General features: G+C 41.5%; 3 protein-coding genes and 1 pseudogene across 10 annotated transcripts; 2 read left to right on the top strand and 2 right to left on the bottom strand.

The window, feature by feature from the left end:
* Nucleotides 1–386: 386 nt before the first annotated feature.
* ccne1 (cyclin E1) lies at nucleotides 387–10,139 on the bottom strand. Of its 4 annotated transcripts, none has more exons than XM_029721865.1 (13): nucleotides 9,936–10,139; nucleotides 9,383–9,430; nucleotides 9,103–9,190; nucleotides 8,953–9,012; nucleotides 8,541–8,710; nucleotides 7,956–8,091; nucleotides 7,395–7,541; nucleotides 7,212–7,307; nucleotides 6,806–6,940; nucleotides 6,437–6,548; nucleotides 6,159–6,316; nucleotides 5,851–5,977; nucleotides 387–574 (listed from the first exon to the last, which is right to left on the bottom strand). In XM_029721865.1, the coding sequence occupies exons 2-12, from the start codon at nucleotides 9,394–9,396 to the stop codon at nucleotides 5,861–5,863; spliced, it is 1,233 nt and encodes a 410-aa protein (XP_029577725.1). In that variant the 5' UTR covers nucleotides 9,397–9,430; nucleotides 9,936–10,139; the 3' UTR covers nucleotides 387–574; nucleotides 5,851–5,860. The 4 variants fall into 4 exon arrangements, with proteins under 4 accessions (XP_029577725.1, XP_029577726.1, XP_029577724.1 ...); XM_029721866.1 differs by lacking the exon at nucleotides 387–574 and adding an exon at nucleotides 2,806–2,830; XM_029721864.1 differs by lacking the exon at nucleotides 387–574 and adding an exon at nucleotides 5,308–5,733.
* A 253-nt stretch (nucleotides 10,140–10,392) lies between these two features.
* On the top strand, nucleotides 10,393–22,672 carry LOC115167447 (protein C19orf12 homolog). 5 transcript variants are annotated; one of them, XM_029721867.1, is made up of 3 exons: nucleotides 16,676–17,139; nucleotides 17,802–17,975; nucleotides 21,985–22,672. In XM_029721867.1, exons 1-3 carry the CDS (start codon nucleotides 17,040–17,042, stop codon nucleotides 22,248–22,250), a joined length of 540 nt encoding a protein of 179 aa, XP_029577727.1. In that variant the 5' UTR covers nucleotides 16,676–17,039; the 3' UTR covers nucleotides 22,251–22,672. The 5 variants fall into 5 exon arrangements, with proteins under 5 accessions (XP_029577731.1, XP_029577727.1, XP_029577730.1 ...); XM_029721868.1 differs by lacking the exon at nucleotides 16,676–17,139 and adding an exon at nucleotides 17,155–17,228; XM_029721869.1 differs by lacking the exon at nucleotides 16,676–17,139 and adding an exon at nucleotides 17,243–17,707.
* On the top strand, nucleotides 11,021–13,602 carry LOC115167711 (uncharacterized protein F13E9.13, mitochondrial-like; annotated as a pseudogene).
* LOC115167449 (tumor protein p53-inducible nuclear protein 2-like) lies at nucleotides 13,488–16,532 on the bottom strand. Its single transcript, XM_029721872.1, has 4 exons — nucleotides 16,386–16,532; nucleotides 14,947–15,113; nucleotides 14,611–14,740; nucleotides 13,488–14,496 (listed from the first exon to the last, which is right to left on the bottom strand). The coding sequence occupies exons 2-4, from the start codon at nucleotides 15,071–15,073 to the stop codon at nucleotides 14,268–14,270; spliced, it is 486 nt and encodes a 161-aa protein (XP_029577732.1). The 5' UTR covers nucleotides 15,074–15,113; nucleotides 16,386–16,532; the 3' UTR covers nucleotides 13,488–14,267.
* Nucleotides 22,673–24,865: the final 2,193 nt, after the last annotated feature.

Raw genomic sequence — 24,865 nt, 5'->3', positions numbered from 1 at the left:
TGCTGCAACAACAAAAAAACACCACTAAAGGACATCAATAATAAGAAGAGACTTGCTTGGGCCAAGAAAAACGAGCAATGGACATTAGACTGGTGGAAATCTGTCCTTTGGTCTGATGAGTCCAAATTTGCGATTTTTGGTTACAACCACCGTGTCTTTGTGAGACACAGAGTAGGTGAATGGATGATCTCTGCATGTGTGGTTCCCACCGTGAAGCATGGAGGAGGCGTGATGGTGCTTTGCTGGTGACACTGTCAGTGATTATTTAGAATTCAAGGCACACTTAACCAGCATGGCTACCATAGCATTCAGCAGCAATACGCCATCTCATCTGGTTTGCGCTTAGTGGAACTATAATTTGTTTTTTGCATATTTTTGTTTATTCCCTCCAGTCTCTCAAGCTCCTTGAAAAACAGAAACTCACCATCCAGTCCAGATAGGCAACATTGGTATGGATGTTTGTAGTCTGTGAGTCCTTTGAAGGTCTTCATGGCTGAACTGCCCACTTCTCTGATGGACATAGCAAGGGGACCCATCCACCTCACACAATCCTCAACGTTGGACCGCTTCAGAGCTGCACAGATCAAGAGGGTCTGGTTAGGGGCCAAAAACTGACTAAACAACCTAGGTAGATATAGGTTATTGGTATAGGCATGTACTGCAAACCAATAGAGCTCAACTAATAGACTCATTGAATATGTTGATTGATATTAATCATTTCAAAAATGTAATACTGCATGTGGGACTATGGGAAACCTGAATACATGATGAATATCAGCGCTATTGTACTGCTACCCTCCCTCTGCTACCCCCTGCCTTGCCTCAGGGATAAAATGTGTCACCAAGTGGCTTATTTGACATGACAAAACACATTTCTATTGACCCTAAAGTGTCACAGAGTCAAGCCTCCCAATTGAAAAATACGTCAGCACAAATGTTTTCCCTTGCACCTTTGACCGAATTTTAATTAAGAATACATGTACCTTTTTCTTGATCAAAGCAGGATCATTACATCAATTTAGTCATTCCAATGTTGACACATGGTGCCATTTTAATTGCAATGTATGAATGATATAAAACACAAAACGCTGGCCTAAGACTGTTAGTATATGTAGGTGGAATCCTTTTAGCATTTTCAGTGATTGGTGTCTACTGTACCCCCTATCTAGGTGTGAACTCTTGTGCGGCTGGTGGCTTAGCCAATGGGCACCTGCTACTGCCACAAGCGTCTGAGCTGCGAGAACAAAGGGACCATTGAGCGCATAACAGCTGTTGTGCTGTTTCCTGCCTGGCTGCCTGAGGGCCCCATGCCCCAAGAGCCTGTCTGATGGGCGAAGCCCCCCCCTATCTTTAAAGAGACAGCAAGGGCCGCTGCTGCTTTAACGCAGCGTTAATCACTGAACATCGATGCAGAACAGTCGATGGGTGTGAAGAGCACCAGAGCAGAAAAGGAACAGTCCATATATTTTCAACAATCGTTTGAAATAGTTGAAAAATAGTATAGGGGATAACTTCAGACGGCATGGTTGATTCATATTCCTGCCATTAGTAAAAAAAAGAGTGAAGAATTGATGTAGACTGAATATCCAAATGATTTAGTAAGACAATAGTATCAATCCATTTGATAAATGCATCTGATAAATTCAGCTGGCCAAAGAAAAACAAACCCTTAGGTGATCCAATCTGGTTTGTGACAAAGTGAAGGACCAGAGAATTAGACAAGTACAAGAATTACTCCCAGCAGCATCTGTCGAGTAGTCCCCGGCAAGTCTTACGAGAGAGCAGCTTTGACAGCGAAAGCGTCATACTGACATCTAGTGGATTAGTCCTGTGTATCTTTAAGCACACAGACTCCTTGACTGCAAGCAGAGGGCACTGTCTGTCAGTGAACGCATGAAAGAGACAGCCATTATAGAGGCCATCCCTATGCTCCATTTTGTTTTCATTCAGATGACTTTAATTTTTGTCCCCTTTGATTCCAAATTATGGCAAGTTACAGTGAATAACAATACAAACAAATGACACTGAAGATGTTTACATCTAAACCTTTCACATAACTCCTGTTTTCTGTACTTTACATTAGCCCAGTGCACCAGCTCAGATGTCATCTTTGTGACCAATCCATTAACTTTCAACAATATTTTGTGAGTTTAAAGAAAAGCAGATGTTTCTAGTGATTTATATTTTACAGAAATGTGCTTTTCTCTCACTCTTCTCTTAAACAGTTTAAATCTTATGAACTTCAATAACTTTCAGCATAAACTTTAGTTTAGCAAGAGGCACGTATAAAAATGGTAAGGCTTTAAAAGGGCATCTAAGGGTACACCACATTGAGAAGCATGAACACTAATGAAATGGTAGACGTATAGTACCAGTCAACAGTTTAGACACACCAACTCATTTAGGGGTTTTTCTTTATTTTTACTATTTTCTACATTGTAGAATAATATTGAAGACATCAAAACTATGAAATAACACATACGGAATAATGTAGAAACCAAAAAAAGTGTTAAACAAATCAAAGTATATGTTAGATTCTTCAATGTAACCACCATTTTCCTTGATGGCAGCTTTCCACACTCTTGGCATTCTCTCAACCAGCTTCACCTGGAATGCTTTTCCAAAAGTCTTGAATGAGTTCCCACATATGCTGAGCACTTGCTGGCTGCTTTTCCTTCACTCTGCGGTCCAACTCATCATAAACCATCTAAATTGGGTTGAGGTCAGGTGATTGTGGGGGTCAGATCATCTGATGCAGCACTCCATCACTCTCCATCTTGGTCAAATATGCCTTACACAACCTGGAGTTGTGTTGGGCCGCGTCATTGTCCTGTTGAAAAACAAATGAGTCACACTAAGTGCAAACCAGACAGGATGTCGTATCGCCGCAGAATGCTGTGGTAGCCATGCTGGTTAAGTGTGCCTTGACTTTAAATAAATCACTGACAGTGTCACCAGCAAAGCATCCCCACACCATCACACCTCCTCCATGCTTCATGGTGGAAACCACACACGCGGAGATGGATCTGTTCACCTACTCTGCGTCTCACAAAGACATGGTGGTTGGAACAAAAAAAAAATCTCATATTTGGACTCATCAGACCAAAGGACAGATTTCCACCTGTCTAATGTTCATTGCTTGTGTTGGCACAACCAAGTCTCTTCTTATCGGTGTCCTTAAGTAGTGTTTTTTTTTGTAGCAATTTGACCATGAGGCCTGATTCACGCAATCTCCTCTGAACAGTTGAGGTTGAGATGTGTCTGTTACTTGAACTCTGAAGCATTTATTTGGCCTTCAATTTCTGAGGCTGGTAACTAATGAACTTATGCACTGCAGCAGAGGTAACTCTGGGTCTTCCTCTCCTGTGGCGGTCCTCACAAGAGATAGTGTTATCATAGCGGTTGATGGTTTTTGCAACTGCACTTTAAGAAACATTCTTCACAATTTACAGATTGACTGACTTTTGTCTTAAAGTAATGGACTGTGAATACCCTTTGCTTATTTGAGCCGTTCTTGCTGTAATATGGACTTGGTCTCTCACCAAATAGGGCTATCCTCTGTATACCAACCCGACCATGTCACAACACAACTGAATAGCTCAAACGAATTGAGGAAAGAACTTCCACAAATTAAAGGCACACCTGTTAATTGAAATGCATTCCAGGTGACTACCTCATGAAGCTGGTTGAGAGCATGCAAATCTGTCATCAAGGCAAAGGGTGGCTATTTTGAAGAATGTCAAATATATTTGTTTAACACTTTTTTGGTTACATGATTCCATGTGTCATTTCATAGTTGACAAATGTTACATGATGGAAAAGAGTCAAAATTAAAAACCCTGGAATGAATAGGTGTACAAACATTTGACTGGTACTGTACATCATTGCCGGTGACACGTTCAACTCTGCTCTATACTACATATTTTTTAGGTGAGTTACATAACTACGAAAGTCAACATATTGTAGGTTAGTCATTAATCCAGCAAAGATGATTTGACAATTTCAAAATACAACCACGTGGATAATGCATTTAAAACTGATGACAAAAGTTGACTTCATTGTGGTCCTATTAAATGGTAAAACAAAAAGACACTGTAGACCTATGCTACAGTAGACCTAGCCTACTAGGCCTACTTGGGTTACACATTCAGCGTAACACAACAAAAATGATAGGACGGCATCATCATAGGCTACAGCAGGACTTCCTCAGTGGATCTGCAAGCTCAGGCTCCTAAACTGAATTAGATGGTGGTGCCAGATGGTGATGCTGTTGGCTTAAAAGCTGTTATCATTGGCCTCTCCATGATGATGAATCATTGAATAACCATTGGCTCCAGAATGACAGAAATCTCCAATGTGGCCACACCTTAAAGTACAAGGCAGACCAACACAGTAGCCAACCAGCCAATGATCTACTGTGCACAGCTGACATGCATGTTGGTCCGTCTTGTCCTTAAGACCCATCCCTGGCATGGCCAGGCACGACTCCAACACCATCATTAAGTTCGCCGATGACAACAGTGCTAGGCCTGATCACCGACAAGACAGCCTATAGGTTCAGAGACATGGCCATGTGGTGCAAGGACAACAACCTCTTCCTCAACGCGATCGTCGACTACAGGAAGAGGACCGAGCACGACCCCATTCTCAGCGACGGGGCTGTAGTGGCGCAGGTTGAGAGATTCAAGTTCCTTTGTCCACGTCACCAAACTATCATAGTCCAAACACACCAAGAAAGTCGCGAAGAGGGCACAAAGCCTATACCCCCTCAGGAGACTGAAAAGATTTGACATGGGTCCTGAGATCCTCAAAGTTCTACAGATGCACCATCGAGAATCCCGACAAGGCAACTGCTCGTCCTCCAACCGCAAGGCACTAGAGGGTAGTGCGTACGGCCCACTACATCACTTCAGCGCCGCCTGGCCTCTGTACCAGGCAGTGTCAGAGGAAGGCCCTAAAAATAGTCAAAGACTCCAGCCACCCTAGTAATTATCTGTTCTCTCTGCTACCACACGACAAGGTGTACCGTAGCGCCAAGTCTAGGTTCAAAAGGCTTCTTAACAGCTTCTACCCCTGAACAGCTAATCAAATGGCTACCCAGACTAGTTGCATTGCCCACCCTCCCCCCTTTATACTGCTGCTACACTATCTATGCATAGTCACATTCATCTAGGTGGAACCAACCTGATCATTGAGTTCACCAAGCGATTTCACACGCAGTAAAACAGAATAGTGAACACAGCAGTCAGGCTGGTTCAACCAGGCTCCAATCCCTGTCCCCGGACAAGGCAAAGACCCACAACATTGTAAAACATAAAAGCTGTCTGCGACAGTGACTTTATTTAAAAAATAAGTAGCAGCATCTCATTTCAAAAACAAATATACATTTAGGTAAGAACTCAAATGCAAGAGAGAAAGTTGCAGAGTTAAAATACAATCCATATTTCTGCTTCTGAAGCAGGCTCTTCCACTTGTCCATTTTGGCAGCAGAGCTACTGGTCCCCAAACCTGGCAGTATTATCTTTCTCAAAATGGCAAGCGTGAGCTACACACACACACTCATCCATCCACTGTTCCATCAAGCCAAGTCCACCTTCTTTAGCAGCACTCAGAGCCAATGACAGCTCTGGGTTTTTGGCAGGTGGTCCAGCTTGGCATCACTCCAATTAAAAACTGTCAGTCACTCAAGGCAGAGACATCCAAAAACATCCATTCACCTTAGCACCAAAACACCTGCACGCATGTAGAAAAAGCATTTGCACCCATGTTGGTGTTATGCCATGGATTTCTCCCAGTCCTACAATATCTTGGTCCCATCTTGAGACTTCCTCAGCCCGTGCCCATACTAACCCAATGAAAATCAAGAGACGGTGCCCTCTGGTTTCTCGCTGCTGGGGGGCGGAGTGAGCACGCCGAACGGTATTGGGGAACTCTGGCTGCGATCTACATCCACTTGTGGGTAGGAGCATGCCTTCGCCTAAAGAAGAAACCAACAGAACTCTCAATACAGGCTGCAACTCAGCTGTGTACCACTGAACACAAGAAACAAGCGGAGGGGAAACAAAAAAATATTCACTCTGAACAGCCTTATACAATGTCATACGCCAATGTTTGACATTGTGGTTGAAAACCATACAAATCACAAACGCCGCCCTCACCATCCAGTCCAGATAGGCAGCATGGGTCTGGATGTTATGCATGTCATCCGCAGGGATTCCTTTGAAGGGCCTCAGGGCTGAGCTGCCCACTTCTCTGATGGACATGGCAAAGGGGACCATCCACCTCACACACGCCTCGACGTCTAACCACTTTAGAGCTGCACAGATCAAAACAAAGAGGGGGTCTGGTTAGGGCTAAATCCACCAAACCACTACAACTCAGTGGTTGGATTGAAGATGTGGATTGACCTGAACAGCTTCAGAATGAAACACCCTACCGGAGACTTTCTCCACCAGCTCCAGCGAGGAGAAATGGAACAGGGCAGAGGCAGCCAGCACGCCATAGCAGAACTCCAGAGATTTCACATCCAACACACACAGGTCCAGGAGCTATGGTGAGAAAACAAAAGAGGGGGGGGGGGGGGGATGAGAGCGCGAGCACAATAATACCGCACGTGCACAACACCGACTTGAAGCAATGAGCCGTTCTAAGGAGAGGAAACGTGAAACCATTGTCTTACAACGCCATCGCGTATAAGCAAAAGCTGTGTCGTCTGTGAGAGCATATTTTGTGTTGGTCTTAGGTATATTTTGTTGTACGATACTATGAATCACTTGCAGTGGCGGGAAATCTGTCGTGACCTTACCTCAGCAATCTGTACAAACGTAGTTTGTGGGTACTGTGGGATGAGAACCTCCTCGGACTCTTTCAGGTAGGCAATCTGCATGTAGATGTTTAGCCAGGACACAGATGTCAGGGGACTCAAACGCCACTTCAGCTCCTGAGCAAAGGGGGGACACAGTAGAAACAAGAGCCACATGAGGATTTCATTCCACAGAGAAGAGCTCCCCAGCTCAGAAGAAATATGTGAACTATCACGTTAAACAGGAACTACCATTAGTGACAGGGCGCCATTAGGAATACAAGTAGTCATTTTTAACAGTAAGTGGCTAAACGTTGATCATGGCTCGACAAGCTTCAGACAACAATAAGGATGTGTGACCCATCCGTACTGAGAAACCACTGGGACGTAAAGCGTTTGAGAGGCATACCTTCATAATGATTAGCTCCATACATAAGATATCATCCTCAGTGCAGGCACCATCAGTAACATAGGCAAATTGATGCACCTTTGGAGGGTAGATTTCCTGAAAAGGAAAAAGGTAGTGAACATGTTAAAAATCTCACTCGAATACAAAATAACTTGACAGGTTGTAGAAGAGGCTTCTTCCTACCTCCATTTTGGCAGCTATAAACAGAGAAGAGATGCCGATGAGCTGTAGTGTTGACTTGAAAACGTTGGTCTGCGTGGCCATGAACCTATCAAAGTAATCCTGAGCCAGGTAGAAGGTTTCTCTGTGTAGCTTGTACACCTCGCACACCTGAGAGAGAAAACAAGGTCGAGAATACAAGTTGTAGGCAATGTCACAGAGTAGCTAAGGAAGAGATCCCCACGTAAAAGCATTGATCATGATTCTCTATACCATAGGTCTGACACGCCCCAACTTTAAAGATCAATGCTGATTCAGAAGAATTGGGTTAAAGGCGCAAGACATTTTGGTTGAATGCATTCAGTCGTGTAGCCGACTAGGCTTCCCCTTAGAATGTCAGAGCTTATCTAATACGCATCACCTGACAGCCATCTTCTGTCATACATCTATTGGTAAAGCTAATACACTCACCACCTTAAGATAAACATGGATGACACTGATCAAGTAACATGAGGGTTTTGATCAAAGTAGTAGATGCACTGTGGGAGACAAATTTAGGAGTTTGATACAGAGAGAGCTACAAACCTCTATTAGCCAGTCCAGAAGAATAGCCCTCATCTTGGGTTGGAGGTGTGGGTGTTTGTTCATGATGTGGATGTCTCGAGAATACGTCTCGTCTTTCTTCAACAGGTTGTTCCATACATCATCTCTGCTTGCCCAGCTACAAAGAGAAACACATCGAGGGTTAGCGTCTATTTAAAATGTGTAGTTATCAAATTAAAGGGATCAACGAAGAATCCCTCAACTTGATTCCGAGTGCAAACACAGAACTGTAAGACTAAATAGTATACAGGTACACATAATGAGTGTCAAGGAGGGATCTGTTCTTATAACAGCAGACTGTACACTCTTAGAAAGACAAGAGTAGTGAGAGGAGGACATGGTCTGTTACATTCAAATGAAACAGGTGAACACATTGGTTATCATAATGCTTGGCCTTGGACAGTGTAAGTGCAGAGTTCAAGGTAGGAGGTTATGCAATCTCCTAATGAAAAAAATAAAAAATAAAAATCACACATTACTTATCAAACATGTCAAGTAACCACTCCTGCTCTTTAGCAGCGTCACTGCATCTTGCCCACGTTGTCCCAGATACCAGAAGTGACTCACCATAGCACAGGAAGAGGGGAAGACCTGGTGGGGGTGACAAATATGTTTTTGAAAGTGTATTGAGCAGAAAACCCAGCGGTATTCAAGGCAACTGGTTGATCGACTTCATTGTCAGGCGTGGGGATCCGCCTGCACGGGCTTGTGAAAACCGACTCGGTATTCCAGCTCACCTGCACAGGAGAGGGAGAAGAAAAGAGAAGTCCAACTGATAAAAACAAACAGCATGAAGAGGATTCTGAGACTGACACCAACAGCAACTGATTAAGGAACCTGATTAAACACAATCGTCTCATTTATTGAACAGTCCTGATTAACCTGTGTAGGTCACTGCCTGGTGCGTGTTGCTAACTAAATCCAACAAATGCATGGTCTGCATGGGACTGCATTGGAACAGCACAGCGCATGTAGTTACCTGAGTTCCACACTGTTTCTTTTTTATCATATCTGCCACTTCATCTGGGTCTTGCAAATACTGAGGATTGAATAAGGAAAATGTTCATTCTGATAAACCGTATTAAAAAGACAGCCAGGTAACCATCTCGCTACAGTAGCAATAACTTACAATGGCAACGTCTGCTTTTCTTTTCCTGGATCTCACTGTAGTTTCCTTGGGCATCTCATGATCAATAGACCTGGAGTCCACATTTGTCCTGAAATGACAGTAAATGTTGAATTACAATATGCATCCTGCTGAAATGCTAAGAAACGTGTTAGTTATTGCTCGCTAACTAGCTAATCCGCGGCTAGTTAGTTAGCAAGCCAGCTACCTAGCGTGAACTTTTTTTCGTCACCTAGCTAGCTACATTGACAAGACTAGGTCAAACTGCAAAACTGAAACTTACCCCTTTCTTGGCATTATAGCCCACGCGTATCCCTCCACTATAGAGAGCCTGCAAACATTAAGTATTTTATTTGTTCAGATTTATAGGTAATAACACCACAACCCAACCCCCCACGTAAGTCTCACAAAGCCAACTCGTCAAAAGCTCTGGGCGCGGGCAAATGGAAGTGGGACAATGTTAAAGGACGACAAACAATATGAAATACTGCAACAATTGTCACAAAACCACGAATACATCGACACCAGATTCCACACTATCACATAAACGTAACAGTTTGACATACAGTCGATGGAAACGAGTTAATTTATTCTAAATGAGAGAGAGAAGCTTGACAGAAAATGGCCGAGCCATCAAGTATGCCATTTTCCATTCACCCGCTCTAACAAGCTTTCTCACCCCCCCAAAAAACTATCCATCCAATGTTGTCCATCGCCTTTCAAGTTCAGGATATTTACAATCTTATCACTCAATTCGAATCACGTTGAGGGAGTTTGATTGAAAAGTTGCAAGACTACTAGCTAACAAGAGATGTTTCAATTCTTTGCCAGCTTACCTAAAAATACTCCCCTGCGAAGAAGTCCACACTTGGCTGAAAGGATCAGACAATATATAGCTACAGTTACTAGCTATTCAATTATCGTTCGATTCGTGGCCTCTGTCATCAAAAGGGAGCTGAGAACTTTGCCAGCTACTTATTCTTCGCTAGTGCGGTGAGTTTTGCGCCTTGGCTTATAAACTGCTTGCTGTCTACATATCAGAAGGGGCGGTCCGAGCGGGTGATTTAAATACTTGGCGCTGTTCAGTAATCCTTTGCAGTTACATTTCAACGAACATTATTATTAGTCATGAATTGTTCAGAAGTGAAGAGTCAAATCACCTGAAATCGTATGCGGTGTGAGAAATGTACATTATAATGGTGTTCCAAATATTGCATTTACCCGGCAAAAGGGAGGCGTGGCTGGTGCGGCGACAGCTCAGGGGCGGTGCTTAGAATCCGGAAGCACGAAGTACCGCGTGGCTAGGGAAGACGGATGTAAACAAATACTGTGTCCTTCTCAAAAACCTGCAAATCCGGACGTTGTGCCGATTTTTCCTGACGTTTTTGAAAATGTTTCTCTATCAAGCCGACAGAATGAACTTTCACTGTCCATAATGAAAGAGGTATGTCATTATTTTAAGATCAAATTAATGCCGCGCAATTTGCTCAACGAGAATGGCGATGGCGCCCGGCACTAGTGCATTCGCTACGTTTAGTGGCTTCATCTTGTCTACACTAATGATTTGTTGGAAAATAACAGTGCAGGTTTAGTAAAATACATTTTAGGGACCATCTTATGCTTTCATATATAATTCATACATTTGCGTTTTCTTATCAGAAGAGGAGGAGGCTAATCTGCACCCTATGTGCCCTTTGTCAGTCATAACTGTTATTTTAATATGTTTCATGAGCCACACGAAGAAAACACTGGATTGGGTGACAATCACTCATAGATCTCGAAACCTGCATAAACGTACACTTTGACCAGGCACGTAATCAAGCTAGCAGCTACATGGGAACGAGTCTAATTTCAACGCCACTGTGCCTCCACATTGCAACTGGGTTGAAAGAACAAAAATGAAGTTTCTGTGGTTATTGGAATGGTTCATGTTCAAGCCTTACCAGGTAAAGATTATTGAGACGCATATGTCGTTTTTTACTCTCTTTTTATTTTTATTTTTTATTTTATGTTATTCGGGCACACCTTTTGGAAGCATGGCCTCAAATTATTGAGGAAGCACGCCACGAATCTATCACAATGCAGGAATTGTAAGTATAAGCAAGGACACAAAGAACTCCTTACTTTTTGATGTTACTAATACTGTAGCCTATGTAAACCACAATATTCATCCTCAAGGATGACTGGAAATGAATTGTCTGTTGATCTTTTGAACAGGATGGGCTGATCATTGAGAACATGCATCACGTTCCGTACACATTCTCAATTGGACCTGAGGTGTATGCCTCTATGACAGCAGTGTGTGCAGCTGGGAGGGGGATCTGTCCATCTCTGCCTTTTGGAGGTCAGATCCTTTCTGCAGCAAACAGCTCTTGCTGTTGCACTGGCTTCAGGTTGATATAGCTGGCTTTGCTTATTACTGATTAATACATGCATGCAAGAGTGCTTCAGGCTAGCCTGGAATTTTAGTTTAATGGAAAGATCCGTATTAAGAGGTTGGGAAAAGCAAATGTTTAGCTACCTATTTCGTTGTTGTCTATTTCCAAGGTATGGATTTTATCAGGGCAGAGGAATATGTCTTCTCACATGTTGCTGATGAAGGCCTTTTGAATGCATGTGTCGGAGTCCTTTTGTAATACGGCAAGCAAATAAAGGCTGAACATGTACAGATCTTCACTGATATAAAAAAGAAGCACGGGTGAGCAATCGTTCAAAAAACATTCCAGTCAGACAACCCCACTGGCTAGCCTAGATGTCCTGATATGGTATTTCAGAAGGTTTTCAACATCCAAGTATTGCGGCTAATATTATCCGTAAACAGTACTGCAAGGAGATGAAGGTAACATTTCTGACTTTTGTAGTAAGTGTAATTGGATGTTTTATGATTTGTGGGTATGTGTTTGTGTTCCTAGCTCCCATGCCCTGACTTCAGATGTGAGAATAGTGGAGATGGCCAGGGCGGCTGAGTGTTTTCCTCTCTGCCGGGCTCATTATCACTGGAACAGCCACAGGGCTTCAGGCAGATCCAGTGGAACTCAGAGGTGTGTCCTGTCTCTGAATGCTCTGACACATACAGACATGTATGTACGGTATGACACATACACACTTGTATGGTATGACGCACAAACATACTGACACATACAGTAATATAAAAAGACCCCCAACTCGTTTAAATGAATCCCAAAGAAACAAATAAGGCATAGGCTATTACTATGTAATCACTATTTTACCACTTGGAACAAAGGGCAGCCGACACTCAGCACATATATTATATATCTGAAGCATAATGCTCGGTGTATCATTATAGGAATGCTCAGCATGCACCTTAGTACAAACATAGTTTTCACATCTCTAGATGGTTTACATTCCCTTTTTAATTTTCTCTCAAACATGCCTGTAGTCTTGGTTAATAAGGGAGTGCCCTTTTTCTAAATGTCATACATTCTCTCTAACCATAACTCACACCCTAACAAAAGTATGTTCAGGCACCTCACTCAATTCCATACCACTCCCACTGCATACGAGTCTATGGCATACTTCCTACATTTGAAAGGGCAGATAGTTCCTGGCGTTAGTTTTTCATGTAGCCCAGAGGTTAAGCTTCCCTAAAGCCCATGGAGCCTCTGAGCCTTGCTGCTGGCCTTATAAAGAGCAGCCTCGTCTGGGGAGAGGATGGCAGCCTTACAGTCACCCCCAGTCTGGATCATGCTGACCATGGGCACACAGCCCGGTCCTGCCCTTGCCTGCCACAGCCCTGCTTGGCTAATATAGACACCAACATCGTCTGCTATTTTTAAGCACAGCCTACAGATGGCTGACTTAGACAGAAGGCTCTAAACACAGGCAGGCTGCCTCACAACCCTGCTGCCTAGTTTGGAGGTGCTCTTACAGTCTCCCAGTATGATTTTATTGGGCTGGCTCTGTTGTCAGATTGGTATATGGAGCTGCTTGAGTCTGGATTGATCTCTTTCCTCATGTGTTTTTCTCATATCATCTGTGAACATACGTTTACCATTTACTTTTCAGAGATGATGCATGACACTTGCAATGCATTCCTAAATCCAACCATTTAGGTATTTGTTTCATACAAGCTCTTCCACAGCTTTCCAATATAATGAACTCAGTAAACATAATGTAACATCTCCAAATATTTACTCAACAATCTTTTATTTTCTATTTGCAGATGTTGCAGGGTCTGTAAGACTCCCAGTTCTTATTGGCTCAGGAGTGACCCATGACAACGTGGAACACTACCTTGATGCTATTGCAATGATAAATTGGCTCTCATTTCAAGAGGGGAGGCGTTTGGGCAAATGCTGTTGATCCAGAAAGCGTTAAGAAGTTCAGGGGGAAGGTGCGTTTGCTTCAAAAATGAAATCCACTAAATGTGCTACTAAAATAATTTAATGCAGAACAATGAAATACATTTGGTGGTAATAATACATGTAATTACTGTAGTTGTCTCATGCCATTTAATAAAACACAAATAATACCCAAACAAAACAGACTTGTTTAACAATTTTTAACATTTAAATATACACCAAAATAGCAACAACAAAAAATCTGAATATATTTACAAACAGATCTTGTAGCAGTACAGCAAACATAAAGAACACACTGGGAATAAATGTATGAAAACACTCAGTACTCAGATTCACTCAGTACAAAACATACATTAGAAACAGTGTTCATCATTATTTGGTAATCCTTGCATACATTGTATTTGTTCAGAGGTCCAATTACTCAAGAGTGATGTTTTGTGTCGTCACATATCATATACAAAATAGCTTTTCATAGCTATGAAACTTAACAACTTTTCCTTAAAGCAATATACCCACAACGTATCTAAGGCACACAAAGTAATAGCAAAAAGTGTACCATATCCAATAAAATTCATATTTGCAAGTGCTAAAACCTTTTGCATTTCATACACTAAATAAAAGTTTATCAGAGCCATAAGACTAAACAGTAACAAGCCAGTTAATACTTTTCACATGCGCACACACATCTACTCAAGGCAATTTCACTCTCAAACTGGGCTCAGCATGTTAATAACATACTCAGTAAAGGGGCTTCCCTTGATCAGGGTAAAGATATTCACAAGGTAATATGTCTAAGGTCTGTATGTTAAGTGGCGTCACACAGTGACGTGGCTACTCAGTAGACACTCAGTAGTTGTACAGACGCTGGCAGGGTTGTTTGAAGTGACCAAAGCGTCTGTCAGAGGGGGAGAATCGCACCTTGGCAAGGTTCTGTCTCTGGAGAGCACTCCTGGTCAGCTCCTTGCACTCCATGTGAGTCCTGGCTCGCTGTATGGCAAGCAGTTGGACGTTGCATGGAAGCGGGCTGCCCCAGGCAGCTAACCTCCAGGACACATGCTGTTTGACTGGCACAGGCCTGCAGGGGGAGGGGGAGGACAGAATAACTGTAACATGTGGTGCTCCTTTCTCTAGGATAACGGTTGTGTTATCACACTGACAAAGTAGATGGATCCCCTGGATGAAAACTGACCTGGGAGAAGCTTCATCTGAGTCTACCTCATCGCTGGTCTGGTGTCTGATCTGGTATACAGACATACTGGGGTGCTCAATCAGCAGGTTCTCCAGAGGGTCTTCCTCAGGCGGGGTCAGGGAGTTGTTCTCTGGAAACATCAGACCACAAATTTACTAAACCGAGACCAAAGAGGAAAAACACTAGTGAGACCTTTAATAGTGACCATTAGATCTACTATCCAAATAACTGCAATGCTTCCATTTACAATAAAAGTAACTGCAGACAACAATGCCCATACCAGTTTAACAACTAACTTGTGATTTCAACTTTCAGGGAACATATTTATCGGCTTACCTTGAATGTTGATAACGACCCATCCTCCCTCCTCAAACTCAATGAGCTCCTCATAGGTTTCATTGTCATCTGTGGGAAAATCATCATCTGTGCTACCGAGGAAATGGGCAAATATCTTTCCAATCATTGTGTATATGTTTTGCCTCCCTTGGCCCTCTTATTGCAGTCTGCAAAGAAAACGAGTTAACATAGTGTTACAGTATGTCGCCCACATAAGGTAAACAATTGCACAACGGATGCAATTATTGCTAAACTGGTAAAATTGCAAAACTGATCATGGTAAAACATTGCATCAAATGCAAGAAAACAGCACAACCTGAAAAGGCATGTGTAGTTTAATATCCACATTGACAGAAAATAGATTGGAAATGATTCCCAGGAAGCAGACACTGAACAACACCATACATTATGACCTTTAGTTTTTAACATTGGGTCCTGGGTTAATGACCCTGCCAGCACAACAGAATGAGGAACAGCATTCCCCTTTGAAGCTATCTGCAGACTGGAGGACATGGCATCCTTTCTGACTGGCAATCTCATTTCAAGCCAGAATCTGAATCTTACGATATGTTATGAATAAACTAATTTGGTGAATATGAAGCCAATTGGCCAAACTATGGTGAAAACAGCTGGTTTGTCAAAAAACAACAACATTTTAGTGTGTATCATTTGATTTAAAAGGCCTACATTTCTAGTCAAATAGGCCTATTAAAAACATAATCAGGTATAAACAGTATGTGTATGTCTTTCAGGCTTGATGTGTCATAGACTAGACAGAATAACACAACGTCCACTTATAGACCTTGGGCTGTCCAGACAGCCACGGTCTTTGAATGCCTTGGTGTACTTGTCAACCTGTACTGTCAATATACAGCTACACCCCAGCCTGCCAGCAAGGGAAGATCCAACGGTGCCCAGACAGAATTAACTCATAAGGTGCTAAATGTTTTGCATATCTTTTCTGGTGTTCCATCAAAAAGTCCATAAGTCGGAAGTTTAAAGACATGTAAGACAATCCTTACACTAGACCCTATTCAAGATATATAAATGTGTGATAGAAACTATTAAAACATTTTAAAAAAACATACGAGAGTAGTTTGGGTGACCTTGATATGGCATTAATTGCGTTTAAACTTCTTCAATAAATAAGTTAATAATTAAGAACTGCATTTACTATATGTAATTCGCTGACAATCAAACAAATAAACTAACCTACATACAAAATTACACATGACATGGTTACAATTACATGGTAGTCTACCAAACTAAAAAGTTGGCTTAATAGGACACATTTGGGATGTAGAAATCAAAACAAACATGCAATGGATAGATAAGTTAGTAGGCTAAAGAAAAGTGTCTAGACTACACATGAACAAAGGCTGCTACACGGATACAACCTCTCGCACAATGTTGAAGGCGATGGTGTATTTTTTTCTTACCTGACAAATGTATATTTAACGGGTGGTGGCCGACGGCTAGCTCGAAACTATAACTGATCTGTAATTGTTTCGATACAGACTTGTTTATGAACACCAACTGCTTCCCTTTGCTTCCGTGGATGGTGAACGTAAACAAAAATCCCAACTCGAAGGCGGAGCTTCAGTTGGTTGCGCACTAACTGACCTTTGTCATCATATTTTGGCAACTAGCTGTCAAGTGAACAAAAGTGTCGATCCTTGAAACATACCTAGATACCCGGTTTCAACCGATGTCCAATCTTTCAAATAGTCTAGGCGTGTAGTCTATAATAACAAGTCAAAATACATAAGAGTGGAAGATTTTTTTTTGTACAGCTGTTTGCAGTCAGTTTTGCATGGCCCGGTGCCCCGTTTGAGCGGAGTTGGATTTTTTAGATAAATACATTGATTCTTAAGAGGAGTCTCCACCAACCTTGAGCACCGGGCCATGCAAAACGAACCCCACCAATATGACGAAAAGGGGGGGAATTGTATCAATTACTCTTCGTGCAACATTGTTGCAAATATTTGCAGAGTAAACGACAATAATGCCACGTTGCCCCACTGATACCTATTTATTTGTCTATGTGTGTTGTATTGTGATTCTAACAAACCACAGCGAATCGTTTTAACAGGATGTGGGCTTGTTTTAAACGACTGTCCCGTCATTCACCGCGGTCCTATTTTTATTTAACCAACGGTTATTATACACATAGTCGAAGTGCGAGATCTGACGGTAGGGATTCACCATTTTAGGCTGTTTTCATGTCGGCCAACGTTAGAGTCCGTCCTGTGTGATGTGGACAACTATGCCGTTATGTAAAGGTTATTGCCACACTTTTAACGGAGACAGAAAGCTGATGGCCACATGATGACACACACTAACAATATGTCGTCTTAACGCCATTATAAAAGGCCTACATATCAGAAGTGATGTGGAATTATTGTTATCTGCGGTCGTTATTATTGTGGTTATAACATAAATCCGAGGGAAGCATGTCGAATCTCTTGTGTGAGAAGTTATTCACTTATGACAATGGTCTGCATTAAGTTATCAGTTATTTTCCCAGTCTCTGTATGCTAAATCTGATAACTAAATTGATTACAATAATATAGTTGCCTGGTTTTGTCAACATTTGGAGTGAAAAAGGCCTATACCGTTCATTTGAACAATAGTTTATTTCACTTTTGGTATCGGCTACTCTCAGCTGTGTAATGCAGTTCATTACCAGAAGATGGCATACTCCTAGTCTTCAGGATATTTCACAGAAGTCAAGCCATACATCTCTTCCAGTGTTAAATTGGTAGTGGCTATTTTTACTCGCAATGTATACTAGAGACAGATGAGTTGGCTTGGTTGCATGTTGATCTTCAGTGTCCCTCTTGTCACAACACCAGGGAGAGCAGCTACAATGGCTTCACGTATGGATGATGTCATGCAACTATGCAGTGACCTGTCTGCAAATCAGCAGATAAAAGCAGCAGTGAAGAATTCTGGGAAAGGATCAGCAGTAGCAGGAGGGACTGCATTTTTAGGGGGTCTTCTAGGTGGTCCCCCAGGGATTGCTGTTGGTAAGGATCCTATCAATTAAGTAACCATAATTATAATCATCTGCATTTCCCTGCTTCAACCACAAGATGGAGCCATATCCTTTCTCAAACCAATTGTATTGAGTGCAGCTATGAGATTTTCAGTGTATATGCAGTAGGCCTATAAAGTATGGCATTAGGGTAGAATAATTCTCAGCCAATGTTGTCTTATGATTGGTGAGGTAGATTTGGATAAATATGGGTGTTTATTTTCATTTAAGGCAGCAGCTACTCTTCCTGGGGTCCAGCAAAATGAAGGCAGTTATACATTTAAAAAACATTACAATACATTCATAACAGATTTCACAACATATTAAGTGTGTGCCCTCAGGCTTCTGCTCTACTACCACATATCTATAACACAAAATGCATGTGTACGTGTGTATAGTGCGTATATTATTGTGTGTTTGTATGCATGTGTCTATGTTTCCCCGCTGTTCCATAAGGTATATTTTATCTGTTTTTAAAATCTAATTTTACTGCTGGCATGAGTTACTTGATGTGGAATAGAGTTCCATGTAATCATGGCACTATGTAGTACTGTGCACTTCCAATAGTCTGTTCTGGACTGCATGGCTGTCTGAGCTGTGTGCCAGTAGTTTAAACAGACAGCTCGGTGCATCATCAAATCAAATTGTATTAGTCACATGCGCCGAATACAACAGGTGTAAACCTTACAGTGAAATGCTTACTTACGAGTCCCTAGCCAAATGCAGTTGTAAAAAAATACGGATAAGAAATAAAAGTAGCAAGTAATTAAAGAGCAGCAGTAAAATAACAATATCGGGACTATATACAGGGGGGGTACCGGTACAGGATCAATGTGTGTACAGTTGAGGTAATATGTACATGTAGGTAGAGTTATTTAAGTGACTATGCATAGATGATAACAACAAGTAGCAGCGGTGTGAAAGAGGGGGGGGGGGGGGGCAATGCAAATAGTCTGGGTAGCCATTTGATTAGGTGTTCAGGAGTTTTATGGCTTGGGGGTAGAAGCTGTTTAGAAGCCTCTTGGACCTAGACTTAGCGCTCCGGTATCGCTTGCCGTGCGGTAGCAGAGAGAACAGTCTATGACTAGGGTGGCTGGAGTCTTTAATAATTTTTAGGGCTTTCTTCTGACACCGCCTGGTATAGAGGTCCTGGATGGCAGGGAGATTGGCCCCAGTGATGTACTGGGCCGTTCACACTACCCTCTGTAGGGCCTTGCGGTCGGGGGCCGAGCAGTTGCCATACCAGGCAGTGATGCAACCAGTCAGGATGCTCTCGATGGTGCAGCTGTAGAACCTTTTGAGGATCTGAGGACCCATGCCATGTCTTTTCAGTCTGCTAAGGGGGAATAGGTTTTGTCGTGCCCTCTTCACGACTGTCTTGGTGTGCTTGGACCATGTTAGTTTGTTGGTGATGTGGACACCAAGGAACTTGAAGCTCTCAACCTGCTCTACTGCAGCCCCGTCGATGAGAATTGGGGCATGCTCAGTCCTCTTTTTCCTGTAGTCCACAATCATGTCAATACCTCTCACAAATACAAGTAGTGATGAAGTCAATCTCTCCTCCACTTTGAGCCAGGAGAGATTGACTATGTTAGCTCTGTGTGTGTGTGCAGCTATGAGATTTTCAAGGTATATGCAGTCGGCTTATAAAGTATAGCATTAGGGTAGAAAGATTCTGTGCATCCAAGGGACAGCCGTGCTGCCCTGTTCTGAGCCACTAAAATTTTTCCTAAGTCCCTCTTTGTGGCACCTGACCACATGACTGAACAGTAGTCCAGGTGCGACAACTTGGGCCTGTAGGACCTGCCTTGTTGATAGTGCTGTTAAGAATGCAGAGCAGCGCTTTATTATAGACAGACTCTCCCCTTCCTAGCTACTGTAGTATCAATATGTTTTGACCATGACAGTTTACAATCCAGGCTTATTCCAAGCCGTTTAGTCTCCTCAACTTGCTCAATTTACACATTATTCATTAAAATATTTAGTGTAGGTTTTGAGTTTAGTGAATGATTTCTCCAAAATACAATACTTTTCGTTTTTTTAAATATTTAGGACTAACCTATTCCTTGCCACCCATTCTGAAACTAACTGCAGCTCTTTGTTTAGTGTTGTTGTCACTTCAGTTGCTGTGGTTGCTGACGTGTATAGTGTTGAGTCATCTGCATACATAGACACACTGGCTTTACTCAATGCCCTGGGGAATTCCTGATTCTACCTGGAATTTGTTGGAGAGGCTTCCATTGAAGAATAACCTCTATGTTCAGTTAGACAGGTAACTCTTTATCCACAATATAGCAGGGGGTGTAAAACCATAACACATACGTTTTTCCAGCAACAGACTATGAACGATAATGTCAAAAGCCGCACTGAAGTCTAACAAAACAGCCCCAACAAACTTTTTATCATCAATTTCTCTCAGCCAATCATCAGTCATTTGTGTAAGTTCTGTGCTTGTTGAATGTCCTTCTATTGTCAATTTGTTTACTGTAAAATAGCATTGTATCTGGTCAAACACAGTTTTTTCCAGAAGTTTACTAAGGCTTGGTAACAGGGTGATTGGTCGGCTATTTGAGCCAGTTAAGGAGGCTTTACTATTCTTAGGTAGGGGAATAACTTTTGCTTTCCTACATTCTAGTAGGCTTAAATTGAAGATACGGTAAATAGGAGTGGCAATATCGTCTGCTATTATCCTCAGTAATTTTCCATCCAAGTTGTCAAACCCCGGTGGCTTGTCATTTTTGATAGACAACAATACATTTTTCACCACTTCCACACTTATTTTATGGAATTCAAAAATACAGCAGTTGTATTTTATAATTTGGTCAGATATACTTGGATGTGTAGTGTCAGTATTTGCCTAAGTTTGCTAATTTTGCCAATGAAAAAATCCTTAAGGCAGTTGGCAATATCAGTTGGTTTTATGATGAATGAGCCATCTGATTCAATGAATGATGCAGCGGGGTTTGCCTTTTTGTCCGAAATTTCATTTAAGGTGCTCCAAAGCTTTTTACTATCATTATTTTGTCATTTATCTTTGTTTTATAGTGTAGTTTCTTATTTTTTTAAATTCCGTTTAGTCACATGATTTCTCAATTTGCAGTACATTTGCCAATTGGTTGTACAACCAGACATATATGCCATATTTTTGGCCTCATCCCTCTCAACTATTAAATGTTTTCAATTTCTCATCAATCCATGGGGATTTAACATTTTTACAGTGCTTTTCCTAATGGGTGCGTGCTTATTAGTAACTGGGATAAGCAATTTCATAAATGTGTCAAGTGCAGCGTCTGGTTGTTTGTCATTACACACCACGTACCAACAAATATTCTTCACATCAACAACATAGGAATCACTACAAAACGTATTGTATGACCTCTTATACACTATATTAGGCCCAGCCTTTGGAACGTTGGCTTTCCTAGATATGCCTGCAATATGGTGATCACTACATCCGATGGATTTGGATACTGCTTTCAAGCTAATTTCTGCAGCATTAGTAAAGATGTGATCAATACATGTTGATGATTTCATTCCTGTGCTGTTTGTAACTAGGTTGACTTATAACCTGAACCAGGTTGTAGGCACTAGTTACAGTTTGAAGCTTTCTCTTGAGTGGGCAGCTTGATGAAAGCCAATCAATATTTAAATCACCCAGAAAATATACCTCTCTGTTGATATCACATACATAATCAAGCATTTCACACATGTTATCCAGATACTGACTGTTAGCACTCGGTGGTCTGTAGCAGCTTCCCACCAGAATGGGCTTTAGGTGAGGCAGATGAACCTGTAGCCATATTACTTCAACAGTATTTCACATGAGATCCTCTCTATGCCTTACAGGAATGTGGTTCTAAATATAAACAGCCACACCTCCACCATTGGTATTTCTGTCTTCTCTGTAGATCTTATAACCATGAGTGTTTAACCATCTGTGGGCTGCAGCTCTTCTCCCCTCTTGGTCGTCTGACACAGATCTCGTTTGTGTGGCTCTTTAGGTGGTGCAGTAGGTGGCCTGTTGGGATGGTGGATGACCAGTGGAGAGTTCAGACCTCTCCCTCAGATCATCATGGAGCTGCCTCCCCACCAGCAGCAGAGGCTCTATGCTGATATCATGGGCGTTTTGGGCTCACTGGACTGGACAGACCTGGCCCAGCTGACCGCCCTGGTCATGGGGAATGCTACTCTCCAGCAGCAGGTCACTGCTGCTCTACTTCGTTATATCACAAAGGAACTGAGAGCAGAGGTGAGATACGGGGACTGATCTACACAGACTGAAAATCTGGAGGAACTCCTTAGAACACACATTTGCTGCCTTTTGAAAGAAACAACTTTTTGTACTCAAATTCAACTCAAGCTTATTTTTGGAGACTGAAATAACCTTCAGTGGAAGAGGCCTTATGGAGCTAATACATTGAGGCTCATGTCAGACCTGTCATGTTACCTAATATCATCTGATCATATCCTTTGATAAAGCACTTAATGGACAATTTCACCACTTTTTCACTTGATTTTCATTATCTCCAGAACAATACCAGTGTCTACGTGTGTGGAAATGGCACATTTCTACGTTTTGTAGAAACAAATATGAAGTTAAAAGTTCTACCCAATGACATCATCAAAAGTTAGAACATATTTAAAAACAGTGATTTTCAAAACACTGAGATTCACAGTGATGCGAGGAACTTTTTTGAAAATCACTGTTTTGTTACTTTTAATCCTAGCCTGTGATGTCACAGAGAAGCATTTTTATGACCTTTCTTCTTATCTTTTTAACCACAGATCATAAAAACGCGCTGTTTTTACATACTGTATGTTGACACTGGTATGACACTGGAGATAATGAATATGATGTTGAAAAGTGGTGGAATTGCCCTTTAATGTACACATTTGTTTTGTTTTAGATAAGAAGGTTTTACCTCTGAATGTAGCAGTATGATTGAAACTTCTCTTGTAAGAACAGTCCAGCAATTAATCAATATGGTGTACTTTGTTTGTACTGTAGGGCAATATTCTGCACTGAAATGTACACGTTGAATATTGTTGTGCATTTATAATTTCCATTATTTGCAACAAATGCAAGACAATGACAAAATAACCCTGATCACTCCTCTGGTAAGTGTGCCTGGGATCTCAAGCGACTCATGCGTTGTGAACATTGTAAGAGATGAGTACTTCTGAGAAACCGGCCTTGATACTCCTGCCGCATAATGGTGATAAGTCCCAGGCCTAGAATGAACTAATTGGAAAAATCATGGACACTTTTTGTAATGCTCTGTACTAAAGTGTTTATATGAAAATCATGATAAATGAAATAAAGGATAAACGTGACTATTGTATGATCACCACAAGCTTTTAGTATGACATCATTAAGCCAGAAAACATGTTGTTTCAGTGAATCAACTGACAGTTTCATAAGGGAAATTCAACCACTTAACACATTATTTGTAAGAAAAAGGAAGTCAATGCTACACAATGTAATCTCTCCTAGACAGATGCGTGCAAGTAACAGAATGGTATCTCATCTGACGCAATTACGCAGTATTTTTGTTCTGGCTTTCTGAAACATAGTTCCTCGTTTTCAATGTTTCAAATGTAGACTTTTGAATAATACTAGAATATATTATATATATCTTAAGATATCAAAGCACTTTTTGAAGTATATGCAAAGGTTGTTTTATGACGCCTTTGTGCATTTCTTTCATTTATTTTTCTAGACGTTTCCTTGTTCCTTTGCAAGCAAACTTGGTCATGCAGGTTGTCATAACATCAGACAGAGAAAAATAGATTATTAATCTCGAGTAGAAATTTCATAAGAAGCTATGTCATTCGTTTCTGAGAGATGGTTGTTAGTCTTGTAGGTATGGTTTACTAATAAACCGTTTAATTGCAGCTTTTTCAAATTCCAATGGTTTGAAGTCTCACGATATCATATTACATCACCACTTTATTGGTAGTCTGGGATGTGAGAGCAGTTTTATATCTTCGTTCAAAAACCTTTTAGACAGTTCTTTTCAGAAATCAGAGAGCACGATTTAAACTGATTTTGTTTGAAATGCCTATGAAGTGTTATTTTTTACATTTTATTTCACCTTTATTTAACCAAGTAGGCCAGTTGAGAACAAGTTCTCATTTACAACTGCGACCTGGCTAAAATAAAGCAAAGCAGTGCGACAAAAACAATAACACAGTTACACATGGGATTAACGAAAGTACAGTCAATAGAACAATCTATATACAGTGTGTGCAAATGGATTAAGGAGGTAAGGCAATAAATAGGCCAATAGTAGCGAAGTAATTACAATTTATCAAATTAACACTGGAGTGATAGATGTGCAGATGATGATGATGTGCAAGTAGAAACACTGGTGTGCAAAACAGCAAAAAAAGTAAATAAAAACAATATGGGGATGAGGTAGGTAGATTGGATGGGCTATTTACAGATGGGCTGTGTACAGCTGCAGCGATCGGTAAACTGCTCAGATAGGTGATGCTTAAAGTTAGTGAGGGAGATATGTCTCCAATTTCAGAGATTTTTGTTCTAGGGGTGGGTGTTATGGTGACCAGTGAGCTAAGGCGGAGCTTTACCTAGCAAAGACTTCTAGATAAAGCGTTAATAATAGACATGTTGCATTTGAATATGTTCTTTCCAAAATGTCATTGGCAGTTGGCCTGAGTATTGCCAATGACAACACTAGAGTTAGGAAAATCAGGTGACGCAAGAACTTTCTCTAAAGGGTTATTTACTGCACCTGTTGCCTCAGGACGGTTTCATGTGTCTGCTGGACTTTGTAACACTAAGCACTTAATAGTTTGAGTACAGCTGTTTGGAGGTCAATAAGCAGTCTTACCAGGTGTTCAGGACAAGGATGACCAAAG

The sequence above is a fragment of the Salmo trutta genome, chromosome 29, assembly GCF_901001165.1.
Source record: "Salmo trutta chromosome 29, fSalTru1.1, whole genome shotgun sequence".
In the NCBI taxonomy this organism is placed as follows: domain Eukaryota; kingdom Metazoa; phylum Chordata; class Actinopteri; order Salmoniformes; family Salmonidae; genus Salmo; species Salmo trutta.
Note: the sequence above shows the minus strand (reverse complement) of the source record. Positions and strands in the feature narration are given on the sequence as shown.